This window comes from Hemitrygon akajei, chromosome 4 (genome assembly GCF_048418815.1).
Source record: "Hemitrygon akajei chromosome 4, sHemAka1.3, whole genome shotgun sequence".
NCBI classification, from domain to species: domain Eukaryota; kingdom Metazoa; phylum Chordata; class Chondrichthyes; order Myliobatiformes; family Dasyatidae; genus Hemitrygon; species Hemitrygon akajei.
In genome coordinates, this window is record NC_133127.1 from 135,074,942 (window position 1) to 135,096,087 (window position 21,146).

Here is a 21,146-nt window from a genome sequence, read left to right on the forward strand (position 1 = left end):
GGTTCTAATCTTTTTGTGATTAATTGTTACCAGCTGAACTGGACACTGATTTATGGCACTTATATGGGAAAGGCAAAAAGAATGAGACAGTCATAGTTATTCACTGATCCTTAGTGTAAATGATCTGTTGCATCTGTAGGTTATTAAAGAAAACCATTGGGAAAAATAGGGAGCATTTCCTTACCCTTCTGGCTTGTGCGTTGTAGATAGTGGAGAAACTTTAAAGTGTCATACAGTACTATGATGGAAAAAAAAGTTCTGTAAAGTGAAGGTATTTTCAAAAAATATATATAAAAAATTGCTATAAAGATCGGTAAACAGTAAAAGACTAAATCAAATCAATATATTTGGTGTGACCACCCTTTGCCTTTGAAACTGCATCAGTTCTCTTAGGTATGGTGTTGTGAAGTTTTATAAGAAAGTCGGCTGGTAGGTTGTTCCAAACATATTGGAGAACTTACCACAGTTCTTCTGCAAACTTTGGCTGTCTCACTTGCTTCTGTCTCTCCAGATAATCCCAGACAGCCTTGATTATGTGGAGATCAAAGCTCTGTGGGGCCATACCATCTGGAGCCATATAAAAATTCTAGGGTGCCTAAGACTTTTGCACAATGCTGTAGATGACACACTGACTTCAAGATATACATCCTTTGACCTGCACTTGTAGTCATAGTATTTATGCACCTGGCTCAGCAGAGTTTATGCTCAATAATGACTTCGAGGATGTTAATGGTGAGGAACATGCTAATGGAAAAGCCATTGATGGTCAAGAGGAGTGGTAAGAATGTTGCTGCTACTGTTCAGCCAATACCTTGCTACATGCAGACATTTGCAGAGAAGTTGCAATTCAATTGAACCAATTGAATCAGTGAACATCCCCAATTCTGGCCATACAATAGAAGGTAAATTATTGATAAGCAATTGTGGATGGTAGTTTTAAGGACACTGTGCTGATGAATTCTTGCAGTGATGTCTTATGGCTAGGAAGATTGACCACTAATAACCACAAACATGTTGCTTTATGCGATATATCATTTAAAAAAAAATTACAGTGATCTTAGTACATGTACATTTTAACTGGATAGGAGCTGTTCCTGTGGCTATTTCAATAGGTACATTTAGTGTCAGAAATGTATACAATACACATCCTGAAATTCTTTTTCTTCACAAACATCCACGAAAACAGAGGTCCCCAAAGAATGAATAACAGTTAAATGTTAGAACCTCAAAGCCCCCCAACTCCCCCCTCCCATGCACAAGCAGCAGCAAAGCAATGACCCCCTCCCCCATCAGTATAAAAGCGTCAGCCCCCTCCCCACAAGCACTCAAGCAGGCAGCAAAGCATCAGTAAAGACACAGACTTGCAGTACCCCCAAGACTACTCGTTCACCTGGTAATTCAACATACCACAGGGTCTCTCTCTCCCTAATAAGGGAAAAAGAGGTGTCTCCATTTCACAGCGAGAGGGGAGACATCACAAAAACAGCTCACTGACTTATGGTGTTAAAAGTCTGTTGCATTGCTTTTTCTGAGCTCTGTGCCCAAAGAACTCGAGTCTCTGGGCCCAAAACCAGCAGCCAGCTCACTGCTTTCGATCTTCCATGTACTCCCATGACACATCAGGCAGTGGTGGCACCAACCACAAATCCGCCTGCCTCCAGAGCCATTTAAGTCCAGCACCCTGAAGTCTTCCAGATTGCATCCTTGGCCTATCAAAAAAATGGCTGGTCATAAGACTCTGAGAGCAGGCCCCATTCCTGCAAAGAACTGAAGTCAGCATGTAACTCCAGGTCAGGGTCTTCAAAAGAACCTTGTAAAGGAAAAAAAGAGATATTAAAGATAGAAATAGAGCTGTTTCTGAAGATGCAAGCAAAGGAGTCGCCGTTAGGTGCCATCATCCTAAGCTCCACCCTCCATGCTCAAGTGATGATTTCAAAGTGCTTTATGTGATCTTTTAGAGATGTGTGTGGTGAACAGTGGTGAACAATGGAAACAGTGACACTGCTGCTGATTTTGCTGAACTCTCTTGGAAGGATGGAGTCAGGCATGTGTGCACAGTTTTGTAATAATCTGGAGAAGACACTTCAAACTGTGAAAGGTGGATTGCAAGTGGTTGACAGGGTATGAAGCTGAAACAGAAGTTCATGATCCTTATTTCACTACTGCAATGCTCTACCTGCAATAAGAGGACAGATGTTTGCTAGATTCTGATGGGTAAAGTGTCAAACAACATTCACACTATCACTGGCTGTCGCAAGCAGGAAAAGCAGAAGGTACAATGTGATGTCAGATATTGTGGTCGCAATTTTGATTTAAATGAGCTTGTGATAAAACCATATTTTTTTTTTGATTTCCTACTTTGAAACAACAGTGTTTTACACAACTCAAAATGATGCTATACCATGAAGTTACAGCACCCTCGGAGAAAATCTTCAGATGGAATGGAATTGTTATTGGAAATAGTTATTTTACATTTTTATTGGTAGTATTGCATTTTGACTGTATGTTCTCTTTGCATTATTTCATCCCAATTCAAAGGAAACAGATATGATAACCAAGGGACTACTCAGGACATGTGGGAACTTTAGCCGTTATTCTCTTATCATCAGTCTCCTATGAATTTGGAGGTTTCTAACAATGAAACGTGCTTTTATTAGGTGTTGAATTGTGATGGCTGAAAATCAAATTGGATATGTGAGCAATGACATGTTAATGTGCATTTATTAGAGAATCATTTCATTTCCCAAGGTTTAGTCTCAACATGTGTTTTCCTTTTTAGCCAATGCTGGGTTGCCCTTTCATACTTTCTCACCTCCTTTCCTGAAGTTGGAATTTGCTGACTACCCTGTGGGTGTATTCATGTGTCTTAATTTTGATGTAAGGAAGAAAACTGATATCAGGAATATTTGACCTTTTCCTGAGCTGCCGTCCACATGTGTTGTTTTGTGACCAACTGTGGAGCTGGTGCAGAATTTCTTCAAAGCCTGATCTGTTGAGCAGCAATTGGAGAAATCTTGCAAACACCTGAAACTTCCCAATGATGGTTTTTCCAAATTAATTTAGTGTTTAGCTTGTATAGTGAAATAATACAGAACATGTCACAACATTGAGCTATGATTTATTTCCTAGAGCCCTGCAGAAAACAGAAGAACATTTGGCATTCACCTCCGTGTTCTTGGAGACTGGACAAGTAAGTCCAAAATTTACAATTAAGTTCACTAATATTAATGTTTATTTAGTCTTATCACTAGCCAAACTACACAACTTTGGTTCATTCCTTCATTTTCTTTCTGGAATTTTGAGCAGTAAAATTAATGCTAAATCATTTCCGTTTCTCTTAAGAGAAAGTTGGAGTGAGTAAAGTTGGAGAACTTCAGGTTGAAGACAGAATGCTGCAACATGCCCAGTCAGAAGATGAAGTGTTGTTCCTCAAACTTGTGTTGGAGCTAGTTGCACCATCATATCTAGCCCTAACACAGTCTGAGTTAAAATAGCTCTTTCTCTTGATTGTATTAAAACTGGCCCTTTCTGTAATCATTCACTTACGATCTTTGGATCTTTGGTTTAGTGCTTTTTCCATTAATATAATCTGGCCTGCTGGGCTAGACAAAAGGTAATACTCGGTTAATTAATTAGGTCTCACCCAATCAGAAATACACCACTTTTCTTATCACCCCGTCTCCCACTTCACTCTTGCTAAAAATTAAATTGCTTTCACTCGTTCCCAGTTCTGATGAATATTCTTGGACTAGAGAAGTTATTGGGATTTGTTTCCATAGCCTTGCTGAGTGCTTTAGATTTGCAACATCAATGTTATTTTGACTTTAATTTACTGTGGACAGAAAATATCAAATAACTAATTTTCCAAAAGTATCTGTTAATAGACGAGCAATTGTATGTTGACTGTTTTTTGTCAGCTGAACATTGTGGGCATGCTTTGTTGGTGCCAGAATGTATTACGACAATTGCAGGCTGCCCCAGCACATCCTGATTGTTAATACAAACAATGCATTTCACTGTACATTTTAATGTACACGTGATTAATAAGCAAATCTAACCTAATAGTTTCTTAAACTAAAAAATTCAATTTGCAAAAGGATATGCGAAAGGCAAGATGAAATGGTGCTAAGCAGTGGGTTGCAAGGATTGTGTCTATATGCTTAATTCTACATCATTTAATTCAAAATTTAAGGTATGTAAAAAATAAATTCCTGCAGTTAAATATTTTTCAATATTTTCAATACACTATTCCTGTGTGATTGAAGCTTTTGACACTTGAAATTACCCACTTGAATACTTATTGCTACTCAGTTTACCATACACCCCACCCATTCCAACTACTTTGTATAATGGATTCTGGATGATTTGGACACATCAGGCTAGTGCATTTTGGTCCAATTAAGTGGCTGCCCCAATTAGTTGAAGTTTCATGGAAATAGTTAAAAAGCTATAAAAAAGACTGTTCAAGCGAGTAACAAATTATGTATTTAAAGGAAATCTAGAACAAATTAGAATACTACAAATACTGCTACAATACTATAAACTCAGTATTAGTTCTAAATGATTATCGACAGAAGAATTTATCCAATGTACACTGCTGCGTTCTTTTGACTGACTGTAAATAACAAAATCAGTGCAGACTTCTAGTGTTGATAATGGACTGTGTTCATTTAATGCTTTCTATGATTGCATCCTCTAAATCTTCATTTGCATTGTAACATTCAAAATGATTGTCAAAACCTTCAAATTTGTCATAATTTCTAACTTGTTGAAGTAGTGCAATCATTTTATTTTTACTCCAGTGTGTTTCTGGCATTTCCAAGCCTGAATGCTTGAAACCACAGTGAGCAAAACAGTTCAGGAATTGTCTTATTAACTTTCCATACATCTACGATGTGCCAAAAATCATTGTGTTTTGAACACAAGTACACACATATGGTACTATTTTAAAAGCTGTTTGTGCGAAGCATGGTGCATTGTCTAATGGCCACACAAGTGCATTTGACTGATGCCAGTTGGAAACTCTCCTGACCTTAATAAGCAGCATAGTGTTCCAAACAAACAAGCGGAATCCCAGCTATTTTCTTGATTAGTTTTTGTTCTTAAAGAGTTATCCCAAATAAACAACTGTCTTGATTGGACTGAAGGTCCAGTTAACAAGAATCCACTGTATTTATGTCAGTGGATAATGGAATGGTGGGCTGGTAACCACTGAACTGGAAAACTCAACAGGTGATCTTAACCCAGATGGATAGTTGCTGCAAACATATTAACAAGGTGCAGCTGATTTCCTTTGCCTTTCTGTACACTCCATCAAACCTAGTTTTATATACAAGTTATTTTTGTACTTGCTTTTTGAGTAGTAAGTAGTATCTGTTCTAGGGATGACAATGGTATCAACTGTGCGTATTTGAATTCACACAGTATTTTATTCAAAAGAACTCAGATATTCCATTAATGCCATTATATTTCATTATATTGCAATAAAATAGTTCAATTCTCAGGGACAATAACACAGATGTAATGAAATGTTATGGATTTTTACAAACCTATTTTTTACAGGAAGATTTAGAGAGCTGCTGCTGTCTGAAACAAATATGGATGCAGAGATCCTACCCATTCTGCAACAGAGGAATTACCCAAAGTAAGTCTGTGGAAATGTTTGCCAATCACCTTTCCTGCTCTTAGCTTCACCCCACCCCCTCCGGTCTTCTCCTATCATTTCGCATTTTTCCCTCCCCCTCCTACTTTCAAATCTCTTACTATCTTTCTTTTCAGTTAGTCCTGACAAAGGGTCTCGGCCCAAAATGTTGACAGTGCTTCTCCCTACAGATGCTGCCAGGCCTGCTGCATTCCACCAGCATTTTGTTTGTGTTGCTTGAATTTCCAGCATCTGCAGATTTCCTCGTGTTTGCTGTGTAAATGTTACTTTCTTCTATCACTAAAGATAATCTTGTTTTAATGATTTTAATATTATGCATGCTTATTAAATAATAGATAAATCTAAACCTTCCCTTATTTCATTTCATCCATGTGCCTATCTAAAAGTCTCTTAATTGTTTCTAATATATCTGCCTCTACCACCACCTCTGGCAGTGCATTCCATGCACTATCAGACTGTAAATGAACCCTGACATCGCCCTATATTTTCCTCCAATCACCTTAAAATTATGCCCTCTTTTATTAGCTATTGCCACCCTGGAAAAAAGGCATTTGCTATCCACTCTTTCGTTTTACCATCTTATACCTCTTGTATTCTTATACATTTCTATCAAGTCACCTTTTATTCTCCCTCACTCCAAAGGAAAAGAAAAACCCAAGTTTGCTGAACCTTTCTGCATGCTGTCTAATCCAGGCAGCATCCTGGTAAATATCCTCTTCACCTTCTTTGAAGCTCTCTCAAACTTTCACACTTTCCTGGATTGAACTCCAGTTGCCACTTCTGAACCCAGCTCTGTATCCTGTCAATATCCCATTGTAACTTATGACAACCCTCTACACTATCCACAACACTATCAATCTTTGTATCATCTGCAAACCTACCAATCCACCCTTCCACTTTCTCATTTATAAAAGTCACAAAGAGCAGGGGCACCAGAACAAATCCCTGTGAAACACCACTGGTTTCTGATCTCCAGACAGAATACACTCCATCTACTACCAGCCTCTGCCTTCTGTGTGCAAGCTAAATCTAAATCCATGCAGTTAAGTTTCCCTGGATTGCGTGCCTTTTGACTTTTTGAATTATCCTGCTATGAGGAACCTTGTCGAATGCCTTACTAAAATCCAAATACTCTTTATCCACAAATCTGCCTTCTTCAAATGTTTTGTTACTTCCTCAAATAAGTCAACCAGGCTCATGTGGCATGACCTCTTCCTCACAAACTCATGATGATTATTCTTAGATACTTTAGGAGCTGCTACTATTTCCCACTAAAGCTAGCCTATTGTAATTGATTATATTCTGGATCTTTTCATGTAATGTTAGTTGGAGTTTCAATCAAGTTAAAGAATTATTGTAAAAACAAACTAATTGCATTTCTGTAGTCAGTCAGAATCAGAATCAGGTTTAATATCACTGGTATATTTTGTGGAATTTGTTGACTTTGTGGCAGCAGTAAAATGCAATACACGATAAATATGGGAAAATAGCAGAATTACAGTAAGTACATACATACTAAATAGTTAAATTAATTAAGTAGTGCAAAATAGAAATACAAAGTAGTGAGGTAGTGTTCATGGGTTTAATGTCCATTCAGAAACTGGATGACAGAGGGGAAGAATCTATTCAGGAATCATTGAGTGTGTTCCTTCAAGATCCTTACCTTCTTCCCGATGGTAACAAGGCATGACCTGGGTGATGGGTCCTCCACAAAGAGCATGATGATGACGACAAATAATTTGTATATTCTGAAAAATATTCAGGTTCTTTGGTGGCCTGTACTTTACCCCGTTCAGCACTTTAACTAAATCAGATTGTTTTACATAATAAATAGCCTGTTTGATATTGCTTTTTATTATTAACATTAACTGGGTTGAGCAGGGCATGGAAAACATAATAAGTACTTGAACAGAGTTTGATTTCTCGTTGGCCATAGATCAAGTCTGGATCGTGTTTTAATTTAATATCTGTGTGAAAGAAAATGTACTACTTTTATTCTTTCACCTGAAGAATAGGCAGGTAGAGTTTAACATTTGCCTGAAAGAACATAATGTTGGCAATGCCATTTACAGATGCAGGTATGTTGGATTTCCAAAACCATTTTTCAATATGTATAAGTAATTAATAAATTCTAAGTATGTGTGGTCTGGCCAAAATATTTCTTATTGATTATTTTCGCCAGATTCCAGCTTCTGTAGTCTCTTGTGTGTCTCTCTTTTATTATCTTTGCTTTAATTCCAGTAAGGTTTTTTCATGCTTTATTTAAGCTTCCAGATGCTATAAATTTGCCTACAATATCGTAGCTGCACAGTGAAATGCTCTCCTATGATCAATATGTAGCATGTGCTGAGTAAACAGAAGTCAGCCATTGCAGAACTGTAAATGTTTCTATTGCTGGCCTTTCTCTGAAGTGCTAAAACCAAGGGCCTCCTTCCAGATTATTTTCTAATACAGTAGTCCTTGCTAGAAGTACTGATAAGTGCTGGATGAATTGGACTTGATTATGGTACTATAGGTTGTTCAATAGCTTAATGATATTTTAGCTAAAAGAGGCAGAGACTCTTAACAACTTTTAATAAGTATATAGGCAAGCACTGGAATTGCCAATGTATAGAAAGTTGTGGACTATTGCTGGCCCAGTTGGAGAGGGTGTCTCTGTGCTGTATAATTCTAATTTCAGAAATTCAGAAATGCTTTCAAATAACTTCAGCAAAGCTTTGCATGTTTTAAAATGTATAAATGACTTCTTAAAGTAACAAATCTGAGTGTTACATACCTCAGAATATTTTGGCAATATTCAACAAGTTAGTCAGCATGAATAAAAGGAAAGCACAAGATAGAATTGTAGTCTTGACTTTTCTTGAGATATGGGGAAGCAATGGGCCCAAAATCTTAATTTTTTTTTTCAGTTGCTGACTGACCTCTGTCCTTCAAATTTAAATTTATCCTAACATCCATAGAACCATAGAACCATAGATAGGTACAGTACAGGCCCTTCAGCCCTCCATGTTGTGCCGACCCATATAATCCTTAAAAAAAGTACTAAACCCACACTACCCCATAACCCTCCATTTTTCTGTCATTCATGTGCCTGTCCAAGAGACTCTTAAATACCCCTAATGTTTTAGCCTCCACCATCATCCCTGGCAAGTCATTCCAGGCACTCACAACCCTCTGTGTAAAAAAAAAAATTACTCCGATGTCTCCCCTATACTTCCCTCCCTTAATTTTGTACATATGCCCTCTGGTGTTTGCTATTGGTGCCCTGAGAAACAGGTACTGACTATCCACCCTATCTATGCCTCTCATAATCTTGTAGACCTCTATCAAGTCCCCTCTCATTCTTCTACGCTCCAAAGAGAAAAGTCCCAGCTCTGCTAACCTTGCTTCATATGACTTGTTCTCCAATCCAGGCAACATCCTGGTAAATCTGCTCTGCACCCTCTCCATAGCCTCCACATCCTTCCTATAATGACGTGACCAGAATTGAACACAATACTCTTTAAGTGCGGTCTCACCAGAGACCTATGGGCTCATTTCAGATGAGAGAAAATATTGCAGATATTCCAAATCTGAAACAAAAAATGATTGAAGGTCAAAAAAGGGGTAACATTTAACAATGTGAACAAAGGTAGATGGCAGAGAAAAAATTTAGGGAATCAGGCAGTGGTTCTCATGGGATAGATGAACCGATGAAAAAGATTAAGGATAAGACTGTTGCTTTAAATGATGAGCACATCCCAGGAGTATTTGTTTTAGTTGTTGCTTCTTACAATTACCAATCTGTTTATTAATGCAACAAATAATGAGTCATGTCAGAAAGCTTTATTTTCATGTGCTGCATTTCTCTCCCTTCTTTCTACTTGTAGTAACTTGATGCTTGAGATGAGCTGACAGCTACCCGATATGCACTGCGTGGCATGTAATCAAGGTTCCAATGATCCCAAGTGGATCTAGACCTCGGATTCCACCAGCAACTCTGGTTCCTACAACCCTTGATACCTTCAGACTGCAGATTGTGTGGCTTCTAGCTCTGGCCCCTGGCTGCTAGCACCACCAGGTTGAGACTTCTCTCTGCCACTGGGCCTCGCAGGCTCCCCTTCCTCCACACCACTCTCCAACTCTGGGTCTCTCAGGCACTTGGGTCCCAGATCCTCCATATTCTATCCATCCCACCTTCCCTGAACACCTCAACACTCCCCTCTTCTCTGACACCACCAACTCTCCTCCCCCCTCTGATCCCAGCTCTAATTCTTGCCATGTTTTGACCATGCCTTCTGACCTATGCGTGCCTTTTTGTTTGCTACGTAGAACAGTCCATGTACCAAGCCTTCCTCGGTAATCCTCCCCAACTTTTCCTCTACTACATTGATGACTACATTGTTGCTGCTTCATGCACCCATGCTCAGCTCATCAATTTAATCAACTTTGCCTCCAACTTCCACCCTGCCGTTAAATTCACTTGGTCCATTTCTGATAGCCCCCTCTGCTTTCTTGATCTCTCGTTCTCCATCTATGGAAGCAAAATGTTGGCCAACATCTTTTATAAGCCTACCAATTTCCACAGTTATCTTGACTATACTATACCTCTTCCCACTCTGTCTCCTGTAAAAATGCTATCCCATTTTCTTAGTTCCTTCATCTCCACCACGTCTGTTCCTTTCCAGGAATCAGAGATGTCCTCTTTCTTCTAAGAATGGGGATTCCCTCCCTCCACTATTGACATTGCCCTCACCTGCATCTCCTCCATTTCCTGAACATCTGCCCTCATCCTGTCTTCCCACTGATAGCGTTCCTCTTATCTTTACCTTCCATCCCATGAGCCTCTGCATTCACACATCATTCTCTGCAACTTCCGCCATCTCCAAAGGGATTCTAGCACAAAAATATGTCGTTACCTCCACCCCAACTCCCGGCTTTCTGCAGAGATCATTCCCTCCATGTTTGTCTTGTCCCTTCATCCATCTCTTCCGGCACTTTATCCCTGCAAGCAGTCAAAGTGCTACACCTGGAATTTTGCTAGGGACTTCTGAATGTGGCCGTCTCTACGTTGTTGATCCATCATAAGTTGGGGTACCACTTTGTTGAGCACCTTCACTCCATCGGTCAGAAGTGGAACTTCCCAGTGGCCAAACATTTTAATTCCAATTCCCATTCTTGTTCCAACATGGTGGTCCACGGCCTCATCTTGTTCCACAATGAGGCCACCCTCAGGGTGGAGGAGCAACACCTTATATTCCGTCTGAGTAGCCTCCAACCTGATGACATGAATATCGATTTCTCCTTCCTATAAAAAATAATTTTCCCTCCCTCTCCCCGCTTCTTCTATTCCACACTCTGGCCCCTTATATTTTCTCAACTGCGTATCACCTCCCCCTGGGTGCCCTCTGCCTTCCATTTCTCCCATGATCCACTCTCCTCTCCTATCAAATTCCTTCCTCTTCAGCCCTTTACCTTTCCCACATACCTGGCTTCACCTATTACCTTCTAGCTAACCTCCTTTCCTCCCCCACCTTTTTATTCTGGTTTCTTCGCTGTCCTTTCTAGTTCCGCCGAAGGGTCTTCACCAGAGACATCGACTGTTTATTCTAGATGCTGCTGGACCTGCTGAGTTCCTCCAACATTTTGTGAGCATTGCACTCAATAGTTCACAGTTCAAATCCAAGCAGACAAAGGAAAATATGTGGTGTTTTCCTGTCAGCAGTTTGCTGTCCATCTAAACTTTTTGCCCTGGAACTTTGCCTCCTGAGCAATTGATGCCTCATTTTGTGCTCACTGGACACTACATAGGGCTGAGTGCATTTTGAAAAGTGATGTGTCACTGAGAAATTATGAAATTGTATATTATTAAATCACAAATCACATTTGTAACAATTATTTCACTGACTGAAAAGTGAGTTTTAAAATTGTCGCTATTGCGCAGCTAGAGAGATACAAAGTGGATGATTGTGGTGGTGATTTTGGGACATCCTAGCAACAGCACTCTCCTCCAATTGATTTTCTTCGGTGGTTCTTGGGATTGAAAATGACTTGTTTGCACTCTGGTTCTGTGTCTGCCAGGTGACTAACATCACCAATATGAGACATGCAGACAACTACAGATACATACACAAAATGCTGGAGGAACTCAGCCAGCCAGACAGCATTAATGGAGCTCAATAAGCTGTTGATGTTTCCATATGAAAGGTCTTGGCTCAAAGTATCTATTGTTTGTTCCCCTCCATTGATGCTACTTGACTTGCTGAGTTCCTCCAGCATTTTGCTCAAGATTTCCAGCATCTACAGAATCTTTTGTGATAGGAAGGATAGGTAGGTAATTTGTGAAATGGTACAAATTCTGTTCAGCTCCTTCTCTACTTTGGATAGTTGTGGTTCATAAATTCCCAAAGGTCAGTGGGGATATTGAATTTTTCAAAAAGACTTTGATAACATCCTTCATCTTTTGTAGAGTTGTATTTTGGGAGGCTGATGTGAGGTATGTCAGTGAAGTGACCTTAGCAAAGGGGTTAATCACGTGTATTAAGGGCTCAATGGTGTCAATGTAGGCCTGTGAGAGGATGCTAACTTTGGTTCAATTTTCCTTCCAGTGGATTTGGAGAATTTTATAGAAGCAGTATTGGTGTTTGTTCTCCACTACATTGATGACTGTATTGGTGCTGTTTCCTGCACCCATAATGAGCTTGTGAATTTCATCAACTTTGCCTCCATCTTCCACCCTGCCCTTAAAGTTACTTGGTCCATCTCTGACACTCTCTCCCCTTTCTCGATCTCTCGGTCTCCATCTCTGGAGACAGACTATCTAGTGATACATTTTACGAACCTACTGACGCTGCTATATTTACTATACTTCTTCTCATCCTGTCATTTGTAAAATTTCTGTTCCATTCTCTCAGTTCTTCCATCTCTGGTGCATCTGTTCTTAGGATGAGGCTCCCATTCCAGAACATCTAAGATGTCCTCTGTTATAACAGGGATAGATTTCCCCTTGTCCTTACCTACCATCACACGAGCCTCAATACCCACCACATCATTCTCCAAATCTTCTGCTATTTTCAACAGGATCTTGCCACTGAGCACATCATTTGCTCCCACCCATCCTCTGTTTCCCTACTCTCTACATGACTCCCTTGTCCATCCTTTCCCTCCCGACTGATCGCTCTCATAGCATTTGCCCTGCAAACGTGACAAGTGCTATACCTGCCCCTGCACTTCCTCCCTCACCAGCAATCAGGGCCCCAAACAGTCCTTCTAGATGAGGCCACAATTCACCTGCAACCATTTCAATTTGATATTCCATTCCCATTTTGACATGTTGGTCCATTGCCTCCAGCTGCTGCCACAATGAGGCTAAACTCAGGTTGGAGATGCAACACTTCTTAAATGGTCTGGGTAGCCTCCAACCTGATGGCATTGACATTGATTTCTCCAACTACCAGTTATTTCTTTTTCTCCATTCCCATTCTAGTTCCCCTCTCACCCCTTCTCCTCAGGTGCTCATCACCTCCCTTGGATTTCCCTCTTCCTTCCTTTTCTTCCAGTCCACTATCCTCTCTTTTATTAGATTCCTTCTTCTTCAGCCCTTTACCTCTTCCATCAAGGACCTCCCATCTTCTAATTTCATCCTCGCTCCCCCACCCACCTAACCCCTTACCTGACATCATATGATGGCGGCATGCTGGCTCCGTTTAATGGTGAAATTTCTTGTGCTGTTTGTCTTTTCTATGACTGAAAACACTGCTATTCATAAAGAACCAAAATCTGCAAGTCTACATCACTAGCAAGTGGAACAACAAAGGGGCTGCGCAGCTACAGACAAACACGAGGAGCAGGTCCATGCTCCGTGCCGCAGTCTTCTGCAGTAGTGTGCTGAAAGGCAGAAGCGTAGTAAGTGCACCAGTATTCAAGTGAGATTTGAAGCAGATTGCTGCAGACCCATGCTCCCAGTGATTCTACTCGCTAATGTCTAATTGTCAGAGAATAAGATGAATTACCTGCATCTGCTTTTCAACCAGTGAAAGATGAAAGATTCATCCTGACAGAAATGTGGCTCCAGGACACCTTTCTAGACATAGCCATCCAGCTAGAAGGCCTAACCTCCTTTCAGGCAGATGGAAATGCTGTGATTTCAGGCAAGATCCATGGAGGAGGTTTCTGTGTCTACATCAATAAGAACAGGTGTGTAAATGCCTCGGTAGTACCGGCCTACTGCTCACTGCAGATAGCATTGTTGAGGGTGAAGTGCAAGCCCTTCTGCTTACTGAGGGAGTTAACTGCTATTGTGATTATTGAAGTTTACAGCCTACCACCCCCTCCCCTCCCCCACTACCCCCCCCCCCCCATTCTATTGCTGTGGAAATGCTGCAGGAGCTCTATGGCACCATCTGCTGCCTCAAGGCCACTCACCCTGATGGTGTCTTCATTCTTACTGGTGACTAAAATCATGCTAACTTAAGAACAGTCCTGCCAAAGTTCTACCGGCTTGTCAACTTCTCAACCAGAGGAGAGAAGGCCTGGTCTTTACTAATGTTTGTGGAGCCTACAAGACTACCTCCCGCCCTCACCTTGGATATTCAGATCACATATTCATTTTGCTAATCCCTGCCTACAGACCACTGGTTAAATGAATCAAATCAGTTTACGGGGAAAGCAACACCTCAGTGCTGCAGAACTGCTTTGAAAGCACAGACTACAGCACATTCAGGGAGACAGCTACCTACGATCATCAACATTGATGAATGTGCAGGAACAATGACTGAATATGCAGGAACATAGGAAACTGAACTGAGGATGTTACTGTGATTAAACACAACACTGCCAGGGCAAACCAGAAACTATGGCTGACTGCAGAGGTTCATACACTGCTTTGGGATTGAAATTCAGCTTTCAGATCGGAGGGCAGGATGACTCTTATGGTGAGCAAGAACAATGCTGTCCTGTGCCATCAGGGTGGAAGATCATGAGAGTGCACAGAAAATCCACAGGCATCTTTTGAAGCCAGGGACAGACAGCCTATGTGGCAGGATATACAAATCTTAACTGATTTGAAGTCTATACTGCGTGTCAACAACAATGATGCCTCTCCTCCTGAGGAACAGGCATTCTGTCTGGCCGCAGCTCAGATGAGGAGGCTATTAACTAGGGTAAAAGCTTGCAAAGCTACGGGTCTGGACAGGTGCTGAGGGTGTGCAGCCCAGCTAACGGAGGTCTTAACGGACATCTTTAATATCAGTCTGAAGAAGTCCAATGTCCCTGCAAGTCTCAAGGTGGCCACCATCATTCTGGTGCTCAAGAGAGCTACAGTAACTGATCTAAATGATTACCACCCAGTGTCTCTGACTTCAACAATCATGAAGTGCTTTGAATGGCTGGTAATGGATCTTATAGCATCCCATCTTCCAGCTATTATTGGACTCTTTCCAGTTCACTTACCGATCACACTGGTTCATTGATTATACCATAGCCTCGAATGCAAGGCCAGATTCAACTCAAACCATATCATCAAGTTTGCTGGTATTACAGTGGTTGGCCTCATCCGCTACAATGATGAGTCGGCATACAGGAGGTAGAGTGCGAGAACAACAACCCGAGTCTCAATGTTGTCAAGACAAAAGAGATGATTATGGACTTCAGGAAGACACAGGTTGACCACCCTCCATTGCACATCAACGGTTCTACTGTGGGGAGAGTGAAAAACACAAAGTTCCTTCATGTGCACAGAATGGACGATCTAACCTAGTTCCACAACATCCCCTCACCAATCAAGAAGGCATAGCAGCATCTACACTTCCTGAGGAGACTGAGGTGTACAAGGCTCTCTGACTTTCTACAGGAGCACCATTGAAAGTTCCTGTCCGGCTGCATCATTGTGTGGTGTGGAAGATGCAAGGCATCAGACTGCAAGACCCTGCAGAGGACAGTAAAAATCTTCTTCCCTCATACAGTACTTAATTACTATCCATTACACTGCTGGTGTTCAGGGCAGCCATAAAGATCCTTCATCTCTGGCAGCGTAAAGGACTTCCTTCATCTAGTCAATAGCTTCCTCTCAGTTTTTACTACTGTCTATCATGTAAGTCCTAGGTAGAGTGTCAGGAATACCGTTGCACTTAGTTGTTCAGTAGAACAATTCTTCATTGCTGCCTTTGTAACAATTTTATTTTACCAGTTAGGATAGGTAGCCTCGAGCTGAGCCCCCAAACCTGGAGGACTGGTGGACCACTTTTGTCTGGCCTCTACTTTTTGACCTTTTTGGCATGGATGACCCTAGCAAGAGCCAAAGCATGAAGCCCTGACTCCAACCAACAAAGCTCTCTATTGAGACACCCAAACCTCCAGACCATGACGAGGTCGTGGCCCTCTTTGAGGTACTTCCCTCATGCCATGAAACTTTTGAAAACCCTGCCACCACCAAGGTCTTGTCACTATGACAGCAAGCTATTTACTGTTTTCCAGTGCTGCACACTACATGCATTTTGAATTATATTTTATTAACTTATTTATGGTAACATTTTGGTTTATGAGCTGTATATGATATGTTTTTTGGGTGTGGGTGCACTGTGGTGTCAAGGAACATTGTTTCATTTGGTTGTATATACGAACAGTCAGATTGTTTATTCCCCTCCTTAGATGGTGCTTGATTTGCTGGGTTCCTCCAGCATCTTGTGTTTGTGTTACTAGTGCCTGATGTAAGTAATCCAAGGTTTATACAAGAAGGCAGGGATTCCTTTGCTTCTAGACATTGATTTATCCTGCTTTGATGTTTTGAGTTTCAATGTCCATTTCCTCAGTTGGCTAGAGGCAGTGGTGGCACAATGAAGGTGATGGTGACCTTTATCTTGAATACCAACATTTGCCATGATCTGAATCATGAGATTTGGAAAGCAGTCCACAATTTTCAGGGTCTGCACGTGAACCTTTATTGTGGATTGGCAGTGGAGTGTAAGATTTTTGTGGTCAAACTGACAGTGGCTTCGAATTTGGCTTTCAAATATATGCGGTTGCACATGCTAAGTGCATATAAAAATTATTAAGGTTGAGATAATCTTGTTGCTTTGTTGAAGGTGATTATACAGGTGGTTGAGCAGCTTGCCACTAGTCATATTGATCAGTACCACTGCACTGCGAACATTGGTGAGATGTTGCATTGCAGCGTTAAAGATTGAAGATCATGATAGAGCTATGATGCCCCCTTGAACCCCTGTCTGCACTGTGGTTAGTCTTTCAAGAAACCTTTAAGTATAGCCATGGCTTACATACTGTTGTGAAGCAAATGAAAGATGGAGATAATTGCTGTGGGCATTTGAATTTTAGGAGGGTGCTGTACAGTCCCTTGTGCAAATGGAAGTTTTAAGTGAGGTAGGAAAGGGCTTGAGGTGGTGGTTGATGTTGCTTGCTGCATTTATCTTGAATTTGTTACATTATGAATTTCTCATCTATAGTGCCTCTAGGTGGAAGGAATCCACACTGCATTATGGATAGTAGCTATTTGGCCAGTGGGAGCAAGTGGTGAATGACTTTCCCTGAGACAGACAGCAGGGATTTACAAAGCTGAATTTGAAGATGCTCATGATTACAACATATCTAAGGTCCTTTAATATATTGAGCTTTCCCAGAAGTGGAGGATGTGCTTGTAGGATTCATGGCTGAAAATTTCTTCCTCAAACACCGACTGTTTGTTCATTTCTGTACATATGACCTGATCTGATGAGTTCATCCGGAAATATGTCTGTGTTATTTCTAATCTGGTCTGTTAGCTGCATTAGTATGGCCTCAGTGCACCGACATTAACAGAAATATTTCTGCAGGAAACCCAACATGAGAACTCTTAATTGACTACACAAAGATATTTCTTCTTAGACATTACCTTACAGATAACCTATGACCTGGAGTTCACCATATTAGCATTTGTGAAACGGTCTGGCTTTTCTACCAAGAACATCTAGGAGTGCTCTGATGAGCCTGCTGAGGGAATCTAGGAATAATTAACTGCAAACACAATATGTCTCTGGATTGAAAGACCTTGCCACAAGAGAAAAAAATAAACAATACTATATGTACTGACAGAGGTTTAGCTGTATAACCTATGGCCAAGGTAATAGATGGAGAGTAAATTGCACAGCAGACTCAGCAGCTGTCTGACAGCACTGCCAAGCTTACATAAGGCCTAGTATCCAAGCCACATTCCACCGAAAGCCAAAAGAAATGAGTGTATCGCGTACAGAGACCTAGTCACAGTTTGATGAACTCCAAATTGTGCCTCTTATGTTTGACATAAGTGCTCTTGATTTCATCCCAATGTCAATGAACTGTGCATTTTGTGTGAGTCATATTTTCTTGAATAACTTTTTGGTAGGAAGAATTAAACAGAATCAATGACCTTGGTTATATTTTACGTATAAAGGCTTCAACAAGCTCTTCTGAGAAATGATGTTTCCTCTGACTGAGGAATCCAGGATCAGAGTGTGCAGCTTTAGAAGTAAGTGGTGGGTCATTTATCACAAAATAAATTCAATCAGGTAGTGAACCTTTGGAATTCTCTACTGCCTGTGGCTATGGAGGTTCAGTCACTGTATTTATTCAAAACACAGTTTGGTAGATTTCTGGACATTAAGGGTCATGGGGATAGTGATCAAAATGGCAGAGAGGTAGAAAATAAGCTAAGACCCCCAAAATAGCCGCTTCATCAGTGTACTCTCAAGTACAATATCGTCTACTCATCAGTAGACGATATTGCCAACAGTGATATCTTTTGGCATTTACTCAACAAGTTAAGTGTAAAAGACTTCAGAAGTTGAGATTCTGAAAAAACTGCAATAGAAATCCTGAAACTGTTGAACAAGTCATACTACAGCTGTGATTAGTGAAACTGAATGAACGTTTAAGACTCTTCAACACATGGGATAAAATAGAACTAGTGTAATTTTTGGAATGCAAGGATAATGAGAAGAGAGGGAAGGATGTAGTGGAAAGGGTGTAATGCAAGAGAGATGGATGATGAAACAAGAAATTGACCTTGATTCAGAGGTAATGTAAGCGGGGATGGCAGAGTTGTTAATGGAAGGTTGTATTCTGAAGGTGTAGTATTACTTACTGAGTTTACAATTAGCCTTATTAGAACAGTGAAGAAGGTTGAGAATAGAGAAGTTAATGTGGGAATGATGCAGGTAATTAAAGCGATTGTGACTAAAAGCTGAGGGTCACACTAATGTATTAAAAAAGGTAATTTGCAAAGTGGTAGCCCACTCTGGGTTTAATGTCCACAGATAGTTCCTAAGATGTAATGTATTCTTCCCTTAGAGCTTTGTTTTGTTTTGTAAGATAAAAGTCTTGCCATCTGCAAAAATTCTCTGATGACTCAGCAATAGCTGGGTGTATCAAGGAAGGACGGGAGGATGAATACAGAGCTGTGGTGGAGGAGTTTGTCAAATGGTGCAAGCTGAATCATCTGAAACTCAACATTAGTAAGACAAAGGAGATGGTGATGGACTTTAGGAAGACTAAGTCTGCTTTGCTCCCTGTTACTACTGATGGTGAGGACGTGGATGTGGTGAGGATCTACTAGTACCTGGAGTGTACCTGGATGACAGACTTGTGTGGAGTACCAACACAGGCTATGTATAAGAAGGGCCAGAGTTGCTTCTACTTTCTGAGGACACTGAGGTCCTTTGGAGTGTGCAGCCCTCTCCTTCACATGTTCTACCAGTCTTGTCGCCAGTACAATCTTCTATGCAGTGGTGTGCTGGGGCAATGGCATCAACACGGGTGATGCCAACAGACTCAATAAACTGATTAGAAAGCCTGACTCTGTTATAGGTGTCAAACTGGACACACTGGAGACTGTGGTAGAACAGAGGAAGGATCCTACGGAAGATCCTGGCAATTCAGGACAATGTTTCTCACCCTCTGCATGCCACCTTGGCTGAACAGGGGAGCACTTTTAGTAATAGACTAAGACAATTGCAGCACTGCTCCAAAGAGTACTATATGGGGTCATTCTACCCTCAGCCATTAGGATCTATAATGAGTCAACCTATAGCTGGGAAAGTGATGACCCCCCCCCCCCTCCTCCTGTGGTAACTTATTTCTTATCCTTTCTACTTCTCTTTTAATACTTATATCTGTGCACTTGTAATGCTACTGTGACACTAATTTCCTTTGGGATCAGTAAAGTGTCTATCTATCGATCTTACTGTGCTTCGGTCTCCCATATTTAATCTGTCATATTAGTATAATGGGAAAGTGAGGCTGAAAGTCCATTGAAGAAATATTTTGAGAGCTTCTGCCAGAAACTTGAGAAATGGGTATTAATCAGCACAGATACGGAGACTTTTATTTTGAGATGGTCACCAAGGCCTCTGTTTTAAAGTGGCAGCATCTGTTTAAAAAATATGTTGTTGCTACATTGATACCAGTCTGACTTAGATGAGTTTGAGTGATTTTTTTTTCCCCACCAGCATCAGAAGAATTGGCTTAAAGAAATAGTTTCCCTTTGAATGCTAATTAGCCTATATGCCATTATCATGATGTAATGTACTTACTCTGCAAATTAAAATTAGTGCACTAGGAACTCTCCAGGTTTACTTACAATATTTCTTGCATCATTATTCCTATGGTTGAAAGTGGAAAGTGACTGTTGTGGGTCAGAGTTCCCTTGGCACCAATGTTCAGAATACAAAGTACATCAGTTTAAAGGTTATTTGGCATTAAAATTGGTCTGGATACCTCCATTGTTAAAAGGACATGAATTTATTGGTGGGAAGAAATAAAATCACAATTAAAACAGATGAGATATAAACAATACATCTTAGACTTTGTTAAAACGTGCAAATAAAGGAAATATTAAAGGAAAACTAAACTAAAATATAAATGCACACTTTTTCTGAATCTATGAGAAGGGGGCATTCATAGAATCTATAAGAAGGGGGCCAGCTTATCATTTCTGAAATGAAGCCATGAGAAATCTCCCCAATGTTGTTTCCTTTGAAATTGGCGACAGGCGGTACATTAAGCCCATAAATCATAGGAGCAGGAATCAGCTATTTAGCCTATCGAAACTACTCCACCATTCTATCATGGCTGATTTATTGTTCCTCTCAAATCCATTCTCCAGCTTTTTCCCTGTAATCTTTGACCTCCCTGTTATTCAAGAACCTATCAACCTCTGTCTTAAATATAGCCAATGACTTGGCCTCCACAGCTGTATGTGGCAATGAATTCCACAGATTCACCACCCTCTAGCTATAGAAATTCCTTCTTACCTCTGTTCTAAAGGGACATCTTTGTATTTTGAGACTGGGCTCTGTTCTAGACTCCCCCTCTATTCGAAACACCCACTTTGTCTCGGTCTTTCAATACTGAATAGGTTTCAATGAGATCCCCTTCATTGTTCTAAACTCCAGTGAGTACAGGACCAGAGCCATCAAATGCACCTTGTCTGTGAACCCTTTCATTCCCAAGATAATATTCATGAACCTCTTCTGGACCC

At 40.7% G+C, this 21,146-nt stretch overlaps 1 protein-coding gene across 3 annotated transcripts in view; it reads left to right on the top strand.

Annotated features, from left to right (window-relative positions):
• The window catches only part of nox4 (NADPH oxidase 4), a 157,519-nt gene that overhangs the window by 100,149 nt on the left and 36,224 nt on the right, over nt 1-21,146 (top strand). For all 3 annotated transcript variants that reach the window (XM_073043354.1, XM_073043355.1, XM_073043356.1), the window contains exons 12-13: nt 3,130-3,190; nt 5,563-5,644. In XM_073043354.1, coding sequence (XP_072899455.1) covers nt 3,130-3,190; nt 5,563-5,644 — 143 coding nt within the window. The remainder of the gene's footprint in view (nt 1-3,129; nt 3,191-5,562; nt 5,645-21,146) is intronic.